A 10,000-nucleotide genomic window follows, 5' to 3' on the forward strand; every position below is an offset into this window, starting at 1 on the left:
AATAAATAGATAAATGACATATTTAATAACGAAACAGATAAAACAACTAAATACGAAATAGGAAAAGCAAGTGATCAAACAAAATGAAAGAAGCTAATAAATAAACAAGAAAATTAAGCAAAATATGAAATATTTTTTGAAAAGTTTATTAAGAGATAAAAGAATATAGCAAAAACAGTTATAATAAAATATCAAATTAATAAAACCAAGGTGAGTTAGAATAATAAAGTCATGTAAAAAATAGACGAAAAAAAGACTTAAAAATATAAACTGATCTTTTTTTTTACATAGACTCTACCAAGAACAACAATGACAATACTGACGAATGGGACAGCTGTAACAAACAAAAAACATATACAATAATTATCACAAATGATAAAGACACACACACAATGGACAGACAAAGAATGTGCAGTGAGATGAAAATTAATCAATCAATCAAAGCAGAAAAAAACATATAGCAAGGAAAGGGAATTGCAGGAAATAAAAACATAAACAAAGAAATAGGTATATGTAAAAACAAAAACAAAAAAATCATCATATGAAATGAAGCTGAGAAGATAAACAAGAAAAATAAACACAGGGGCAAGATAACAAAACAAATGATGGTAATGATGGTGATGATGATAATGACAAATCACGATAGTAATAATAATAATGATCATAAGAGCAACAACAATAATAACAATGATAATAACAATAACATAACAAACAATGAAATCAACACGTAGGTCACAACACACAAACAAATAAGGTCAAACAGATAATAACAAGAAAAGGTCAAGACATTACCCTACAGAACGACGCGCTCCTCCAGAAGACAGGTCGCTCAGGAAAACCTCGGTCCTTCTCCACACAACACAGGTTAAACACGGACAAAGCCCAGGTCAAGCCAGGTCAAGCCGGGTCAAGGGGCGGGCACACGGAAGAGGGTGGGAGGGAGGAGGGGAGGGAGGGAGGTAAGGGGAAGACGAAAAGGAGAATTCAATTAATAAAACAAACAAACAGAAATAAAATAGGTACTGTGGAATTAAGGTAAAAAAATAGGGCACTTTGTACTAAATAATGGAGCTAATTATAAAACACAAAAATATAAACTAAGACATAGTGGTAAAATTCTAGCGAAAAAGGCCATTTAAAAAGTATAAACATCTAAATAACTTTGACGGTGATAAATAAGCAATAAAACATTAATAAACATGATTATGGCCATATCATAATAATGGCAATAAAGTGATGATAGTATAAGTAGTAATAGTAGTAATAGCAGAAGTAGTAGCGGCAGTAATAGCAGTAGTAGTAATAGTAGTAGTAGTGGTAATAGCAACAGTGTAATAGAATTATTCGAAGGATAACAGCTTCACGTAACTACATATTAAAGCTATTCACAAATCACATGTTATAAATTACTTTATCGTAAAATTTATTATTGAGAAATACATTTGAAAAGTCATGAAGAATTGTGCATGGTTTATTCTCCAAGAAGAACAATAACTAGAAAATAAATAATTCCCCCAAAATAATGTCACTTAATTTTCAATATGTGAAAGTTGTTCCTGTTTTCTTATACCTCGTCTTGAAGAAAACGGTGCCTTTTCAGGCAAACTATGATATTCCACTTTCTTTAAGATATACATACGCATAAGCATGAATACGCGCGTGCGCACACACACACACACACATTTTCTCTCTTTCTATTAATTCCTATACTCACTGTTTAGCTCTCTGTCTCTATCCATCATCTTCTCATTCTCTCTCTCTCTCTCTCTCTCTCTCTCACACTCTCTCTCTCTCAATCAATCTATCTCTATCTATCTATGTATCTATCTATCTCTCTTTCTCACTCACCCGCCCTACCTCCCCTACTCTCACTGCCAATGAATTATCTTAACCAAACCTTACAGAATAAAGACGATGAAGTTATACCTATAAAAAACAAACAACAAAACGAGCATGGAGGAACAACATGCCCCTCATGGGGAACCTCATCATTCATGCATTTATACAGTGAAGTACAATGAGGTATGGATGAGAGAACACGAATTTGTAATCTTTATTCAACCTTTTTCGTCATTCCAAAATCACCACATTGACAGATGGTCCAGGTGGCTATTCGTTTCCTGTTAGTGGAGAGAGATAAGTGGGTCGACAGATAGATAGATAGAGAGGGAGAGAGAGAAAGAGAGAGAGAGAGAGAGAGAGAGAGAGAGAGAGAGAGAGAGAGAGAGAGAGAGAGAGAGAGAGAGAGAGAGAAAGGAAGAGACAAAAACAGAGATAGAGAGAGAGAATTGAGGGGAGTGATAGATAGATAGGATTAGAGAGGAGAGAGAGAGAAGAGAGAAAGAGAGAGAAAGAGAGAGAAGAGAGAGAGAGAGAGAGAGAGAGAGAGAGAGAGAGAGAGAGAGAGAGAGAGAGAGAGAGAGAGAGAGAGAGGGGGGGGGAGGTGGATAGATAGATAGATAGAGAGGGAGAGAGAGAGAGAGAGAGAGAGAGAGAGAGAGAGAGAGAGAGAGAGAGAGAGAGAGAGAGAGAGAGAGAGAGAGAGAGAGAGAGAGAGAGAGAGAGAGATAAATGATAATGAACGGAAACAAAAGATGGCTTACCTGTACAAAGCTTCTCTCCTTCCGGACTCCTCTGTCTCCTTTTTTATTCTCCATTTTTGTTTTATCGAAGTTCCTCCTCTCGGTGTTGATATTTCTATCGTTTTCTTCACTTCCCGTTTTCTCCACTTTTATTTTATTATTATTATTGCTACTATTTTGTATAGGTCGATATATCACAGATACTTCCTGACACCATGTGATGAATAGTAAGCAAACAATTGCTTTGAAAGACGTTTTATCTTTTTCTTTCTTACTAAACTAAATTAAATAAATAATAACAATCGTTCCTCCTCTGGCAGAGAGAACTTCACACTTCACAATAACAAACCACGAGGTAACATCACTCTTTCTTTCTCTCTCTCTTCTTCTTCCTAGCTTCCGTTATCTCTTTTTAGAGAGAAAAAAAAATCACTCCAGAGAACTTCTTCCTCTTTACTTCGTATTATCCTTGCTTCAACTTCGTCATCTGCTTCCGCTCCTACTTACTTCTCCTGCTTCTTCGTCTTCCGCTTTAACGTCTATTCCCTCTTCTTCCTCTACTTCTCCTACTTCTTCATCCTCTTCTGCTTCAACGTCTATTCCCTCTTCTTCCTCTACTTCTCCTACTTCTTCTTCAACGTCTATTCCCTCTTCTTCCTCTTCTGCTTCAACGTCAATTCCCCTCTTCTACCTCTTCTTCCTTTCTTCCGCTCCTACTTCTACTTCCCTCTTCTGCTTCTGCTACAAGGAGGAACAAGTCGGTTTCGTTGCTCTCTCTCACGAGCGTCGTTGGGGTTCGAAGGCAAGCAAGCGCGCGGAGGGAGGCGTTCTCCTCTTCCAGCACCCGGCACCTGCGGGAGGAAGAGGAGGGTTGAGAAGAGGAGGAGGAGGAGGAGGATTGAGAGGAGGGGGAAGAGGAGGAGGAGAAGGAGGAGGGGGATGAGGGTTGAGAGGAGGAAGAGGAGGAGGAGGGCTGAGAGGAGGAAGAGGAGGAGGAGGAGGAGGAGAAGGAGGAGGGGGATGAGGATTGAGAGGAGGAGGAGGAGGAGAGGAGGAGGAGGAGGAGAAGGATTGAGAGGAGGAGGATTGAGAAGAGGAAGAGGAGGAGGAGGAGGAGGAGGAAGAGGATTGAGAGGAGGAGGGGGATGAGGATTGAGAAGAGGAGGAGGAGGAATGAGAGGAGGATTGAGAAGAGGAAGGGTGGGAGGGGGAGAAGGAGGAAGAGGATTGAGAGGAGGAGGGGGAGAAGAAGAAGTAGGAGGTGGATGATGAGTAGGAGTAAGAGGTGGGGGTGGTTGGTGGAAAAGCTGGTGGAAGTGGTGGTGGAGCAAGAGAATTAATGAGAGTTGACGGAGAAAGATGAATGAGAAGTGGAAGAGCAGGACGAAGAGGAGGAGGAGAAGGGGGAGGAAGAAGAAGGAGAGAGGGAAGAAAAAGAGGAGGAGCAACATACAGATGATTAGGAGGCGGAGGAGGACGAAAGGTTATAGTGATGTCTTGATTATGAATATAATACTGTATGCTGCTATCTGTAGGTCTAAGTGCATGTGCGCACGTTCGTGTTTATTTGTGTGAGTGTGCGTTTGTGTATTTGTGTTGCGTCTCGTTACGTTATGCGTGCGTGTGTTGTGTCATGATGATATGCTTCTGGCTATGGATATGTGTATGTGCGTGCGTGTGTGTATGTTAGTCAAATAAACATCTATCAACATAATCACAGTACCTGACTTTCTGTATCTTCCAATCAAAATCATGAAGAACTCCAGGCACTTAGACAAAACATCAGTCGCACCAAAATATCACAGCATTGAGGCTGCGGTTTATTCTAAGGTCACACACACAAACAAAGCTATGCAGGATACACGCGCAAACACATATACATAAACATGAAGACATATACCTACACACACAAAAAACACCTATCCATCCATCCATCTATCTATCTATCTACACAACCCACACTTACACACCTAATCATCATACACACATACACACATCCCTCCTCTTGCCCAGTCGTGTCTCAGAGCAAAGTCTCAAGACCAGATTTCTCACCAAAGCGACCCCGGTGTTGTTGCTTCACCATCGGCCCTAAATACGTATCACAACGCCACCACCGCCGCCGCCGCCGCTCTCATCCTCACGCTTGCTCTGTCTCTCTGTCTCGCTTTCTCTCTCTCTCTCTCACACAGACACTCACTCACACTCACTCACTTTCTTTCTCTATATCTCGTTCTCTCTCACTTTCTTTCTCTATCTCTCTCTCTCTCTCTATCTCTCTCTCACTCACTTTCTCTCTCGTTCTCTCTCTGTTTCCATCCCTCTCCCGCTGTCCCAGGCATACCAACACACGGCACTGCTCTCCTCCCTCACTCCTCACCCTAGGCCTCTGACGGGTGTGTTCCTGAGTCTATGGGATCCCGCGACGCAAGAGACACCTCGGGCCACACCAGCGCCCCACACCAGCTAGGACACGAGAACGCCACAACACAGCCACAACACAGCCACCACTTGGGAGGTTTGTGTGCTATAGGTTCAAAGGCTATACTCAAGCAGTTCCCAAGTGGCACAGTCGAGGGGCGCTTCGACTTCGAGGGGGGGAGGCGACTCTAGCGACTCGAGGAGGAGGGGGGAGGGAGGGAGGAAGGGGGGGGGGGGGGGGGGGGGGGGGGGGGGGAGAGAGAGGGGGGGAGGAATGAGAGGGCGAGAGGAATGGAGGGGGGAGGGGGGGGGCGGTAGGGAGGGGGCGAGAGGGGGAGATCAATAACAGCGACTCTCCTCATCGACCTTGATAACACATCTAAATGATCGAACACCGTTGTTGGTGATTGTGGTGAAAACATCATAAAAGGATCGTGTCGCCGTAATATAGAGAAGGCATACATATGTGGCCACGGATCAGAGTTCAGGGAAATGAGAAGCAACCCGTATGCTAACCTGGGGCAGAAATGCTAGGACGAATGCCATGAGAAGCAAACATGAGATATGACACGCCCCTGCTTTGGCACAGGTTGGTGGCCCCCCCACTCCCCATCTCCACTCTACACGCACTCTCACAGAATGCCGCACGCACGCACACACACACACACACACACACACACACACACACACACACACACACACACACACACACACACACACACACACACACACACACACACACACACACACACACACACACACACACACACACACACACACACACCAGTGTCGCCTTTAACGCATTTCCGGTTGAGGTCGTTACTCACCTGGGCAGATGTGAGTTCGGGATAACATCTGTGAGTCGCGCAACTTGTCTAGACGCCTCGCAATGCGCCGCGAGTTTACATCATGGGTTTACCTACACATCATACTATTATTAAACATGTCTTCAGTGTGTATAGGTTAGTCTGTGCGTCATGAGGTATTCTGTGTACTTATGGGTTCGTCTGTGAAAACAAGATGTAAGTCATGACACAAGAAGGTAAAGGAATGCGGAGTTATTGAGAGACTTACGTGGAGGTTTCCCTTTCACCAAGAAAGATAACGCGATTAAAAACCTCTACGAAAGGAGTCCATTTAGATACCAACCTAAAGCCTCTACTTTACACATAGCTCTGTAATGTGCTAGCTATTTACGACGCATTTCGAGAGAGGAAAAGACATATTTATTGATCTATTTATTCGCTAAAGAGAAACAGTTGCAAACATACAGAAAAGGAGAGAGAAAAGACAGAAATAAAGTAAATAGACAAGGCAAACAGAAGAAAAAGTAAACAGTCCCCCAAAAAAGAAAGAAAGAAAGAGAAGCATCTCACGCCGACACATTTCACGCGTTAATTTCAGATGCCTCAGTGCCATCTGTTGGTTGAACTCGCTACTAAAGGCTGAGCACGTGGTTCGACGCTCTGCCGCCAGGTTACATCATCGTCATTTTTCAGCCTTTGCTCTTAATGCCTTAATCTTGGCAATGCCTCCTTCGGTATCCTTCAATTACAAGAGTTGTCACTGGATCTTGAATGGGAAATATGAAGAGGAATATCTGGAGCGTTTTTCTTTGCATCTAATATTTCACTTGTTATTTCATGAACTTCTTTTGAAATTCAAGAGAAGGTAACGGAGAGAGAGAGAGAGAGAGAGAGAGAGAGAGAGAGAGAGAGAGAGAGAGAGAGAGAGAGAGAGAGAGAGAGAGAGCAATGGCTAAAGACAGACAGAGAGAGAGAAAAAAAAAGAGAAACAAGATTTTAAGAAAAAAAGAAAAAAGAAAACCAGCCGTCCCTCAAAGGCCAGAAGAGAGATAAAATTAATTAGTAAAAAAGTGAACAGCTTTAAAGAGCCCCCCCACCCACCCCTTAAATAAAAACCCAAGCAGAAATAACCTCAAAACAAAGACTCAGACAACAACCCCCCTCCTCCGTCCTTCAGCGTCGCTCACCCTCCATCTCTCTCTCTCTCTCTTTCTCACCCGTCTTTTCTCTTTTTTATCTCTCTCCTATTTTCTCTCTTCTTTTCTCTCTTTCTCTCTCTCTCTCTGCCCTCTCTCTCTCTCTCTCATCTCCCTCTACTTTTACCTCTACATCTCTCTCTCTCTCTCTCTCTCTCTCTCTCTCTCTCTCTCTCTCTCTCTCTCTCTCTCTCTCTCTCTCTCTCTCTCTCTCACCCTTCTTTTCTCTTTTTTTTCCTCTCTCCTATTTTCTTTCTTCTTTTCTCTCTTTCTCTCTTTTTTTTTCTCTCTCTGCCCTCTCTCTCTCTCATCTCTCTCTCCCTCTCTCTCTCTCTCTCTCTCTCTCTCTCTCTCTCTCTCTCTCTCTCTCTCTCTCTCTCTCTCTCTCTCTCTCTCTCTCTCTCTCTCTCTCTCCCTCTCCCTCTCTCTCTCCCTCTCTCCCCTGACAAACGTTAACAAAGAGGGAGGGGGGGATCTCGCAGGATTCTCAACCCTAACAAAATAGTTATTTCTAGCCTTGAGAATCGCTATCTTCCCTCCAAATCTTGAGAGCTGACGGAGACACGCGGGGGAAACATAAGCTTTAGGTAATATTTTCGTTGTGCAGTATTTGTGTAGTCATTATGGGTCCTGTGCGGAAAGTGGTCTTGGTCTTCAACTCGGATGCTGGTGATGTTTTGTTTGATAGCACCGTCATGAGGTCTGCTATTCTTGCATTTCTATTTGGTCATGGAGTTATGTTATGATACTTTATGATGTAGATAGATAGATAGATAAATAGATAGATAGATGGATGGATGGATGGATGGATGGATAGATCGATCGATCGATCGATAGATAGATAGATAAATATATAGATAGACAGATATAGATATATAGATATTAATATAGATATAGGTAGATAGATAGATAGATAGATAGATAGATAGAGAGAGAGAGAGAGAGAGAGAGAGAGAGAGAGAGAAAGTGTGAGTGAGTGAGAGATAGAGAGACAGATATACAAAAAGAGAAAAGGCATAACAAAAAAAAAAAAAATAAAAAAAATAAATAAAATAAATAAATAAATAAAAATAAAATAAAATAAAACAAAACTGCAGTCTCTAAAACACACCATTAGGGCAAGGGATCCGCCCTTTCCCTCAAATGACCTGCCCTAAACCAGGTTATTTTACTTGGCAGCTGCTGCGCCCTAACGAGTGTGTCGAACAGTTGTCACGGGAGGAAGAGTAAAGGGAGGAAGGCTAACGACCGGAGGGAGGGAAAATAGGGGAAGGGAGAGAGGAGGAGGGACGTGGAGAGGAATAAAGGGAAGATATGGATGGAAACCGGGAAGAGAGATTGGAGAGAGGTACGTGGGGGGGGGGGGGGGAGAAAGATGGAAAATGGAAGGGAAAAGGGGAGAGGGACAAAAAAAAACAAAACAATAATAAGGGTACGTAGACAGGGAGGGAGGGAGATAAGGAAAGAGAGAGAGAGAGTAGGAGGGACTTGGAGAGGGAGAAAGGGAGAAAATGAAGAGGAAAAGGGGAGAGGGACTTAGAAAGGTAGAGAAAGGAAGAGGGACGTGGAAAGGGAGGTAGGGAGAGAGGGAAAGGGAGAAAGGGAGGGAAAGGATGGGGAATAGAAAGGAAAATGAAAAAGGAAAAAGGGGAGAGGGATATGAAAAGGGGGGAATGGAGAGGGGAGCGTGGAAAGGGAGAAAGCGAAAAGGAGGCGAGGGAGATGGAAAAGAAGAAAGGGGAGAAGGAAAGAAGAGAGAAAAGTGGAGAGCGGAGGGTGGAAAGAGAGAACGGGGGAGAGGGACGTGAAAAGGTGAAATAGGAGAGGGAAGATGGACATGGAAAAGGAGAAAGAGGAAAGAACGTGGAAGAGGGTGATGAACTGAGAGAGGGAGAGGGACAGAGAGAAAGGGGTGAGGGAAGTGAGAAGGAAGAAAGAAGGAGACTCTAATCATTCCTACCTTCTTTTCCTCTCCTTACCTCGCTACCTCCCTACTCCCTCTCTTCCCTACCTACCTACCAACCAACCAACCTACCTACCTACCAACCAACCAACCAACCTACCTACTTACTTACTTCCACCCTCCCTCCCTTCCTCCCTCCCCAATCCTACCCTCCATCTCTACCTCCCTTCCTCCTTCTTTCCCTCCTCCTCCTCCTCCCCAACCCCAACCTCCCCCAGTCCTTCCTCCTTATCTCCCTCCCTCTCCCCCTCCCTCCCTTCCCCCTCGAAGTGTTGCGGTAACCTTGGCACCAAAACCACCTATTACCCCCCCCCCCCCCCGACGTCTCAGCTGACGCGCAAGATCGAGCCTCCGAAAAGTGACGTTTAAGACTTGTATGGGGAGGGGGGGGGAGGGGAGGGAGGACGAGGGGAGATGTCTGGAGTAAGGGAAAGGGGGGAGGGGAGAGAGATGGGGCATAAGGGGAGGGGGGGAGGAGGGAGGACGAAGGGAGATGTCTAGAGGAAGGGAAAGGGGAGGGGGGAGGGGGGGAGGGAGAAGGGAGGAGGGAGGACGAGGGGAGATGTCTAGAGGAAGGGAAAGGGGAGGGGGGAGGGGGGAGGGAGAAGGGAGGACGAGGGGAGATGTCTAGAGGAAGGGAAAGGGGAGGGGGGAGGGGAGAGAGATGGAGGGTTGGAGGGAAAGAAGAAGAGAGATGGAGGGTGAGAGGGATGGAGGGAGGGAGTGTGTGTGTGTGTGTGTGTGTGTGTGTGTGTGCGTGTGTGTGTGTGTGTGTGTGTGTGTGTGTGTGTGTGTGTGTATGAGAGAGAGCGAGAGAGAAAACGAGAGAGAGAGCGAGAGAGAGCGAGAGAGAGAGAGAGAAAGAGAGAGAGAGAAAAAAAAAAAGAGAGAAAGAAAGATTTTTTTTGGGGGGAAGGCTAACGAGAACGAATAGCTCCCCGCTTAACGGAAAGCAAATCACATGAGTGCGCATCCGTCGCTTCCTCCGCCTGTGCATGCAACGAAGACTCTCAATCGCTGCATCTCATCCTTTAA

General features: G+C 44.5%; 1 protein-coding gene and 1 long non-coding RNA gene across 4 annotated transcripts in view; both read right to left on the reverse strand.

The window, feature by feature from the left end:
• The window catches only part of LOC122258319 (uncharacterized), a 76,166-nt gene extending 72,966 nt beyond the window's left edge, over positions 1–3,200 (reverse strand). Inside the window, exons 1-2 of one of the 3 annotated variants that reach the window (XM_086546947.1) lie at positions 2,604–3,200; positions 793–846 (exon numbers count right to left, since the gene is read on the reverse strand). In XM_086546947.1, coding sequence (XP_086403073.1) covers positions 793–846; positions 2,604–2,657 — 108 coding nt within the window. In that variant the 5' untranslated portion in view covers positions 2,658–3,200. The remainder of the gene's footprint in view (positions 1–792; positions 847–2,603) is intronic. The other 2 variants (XM_086546952.1, XM_086546979.1) reach the window with 2 other exon arrangements.
• The window catches only part of LOC147472240 (uncharacterized), a 13,903-nt gene continuing 6,894 nt past the window's right edge, over positions 2,992–10,000 (reverse strand). Inside the window, exon 2 of the long non-coding RNA XR_015191871.1 lies at positions 2,992–3,433. This is a non-coding gene — a long non-coding RNA (uncharacterized LOC147472240). The remainder of the gene's footprint in view (positions 3,434–10,000) is intronic.

The sequence above is a fragment of the Penaeus japonicus genome, unplaced genomic scaffold (assembly GCF_977035675.1).
Source record: "Penaeus japonicus unplaced genomic scaffold, GWHDUDI00000001_assembly GWHDUDI00000002, whole genome shotgun sequence".
Taxonomy (NCBI): domain Eukaryota; kingdom Metazoa; phylum Arthropoda; class Malacostraca; order Decapoda; family Penaeidae; genus Penaeus; species Penaeus japonicus.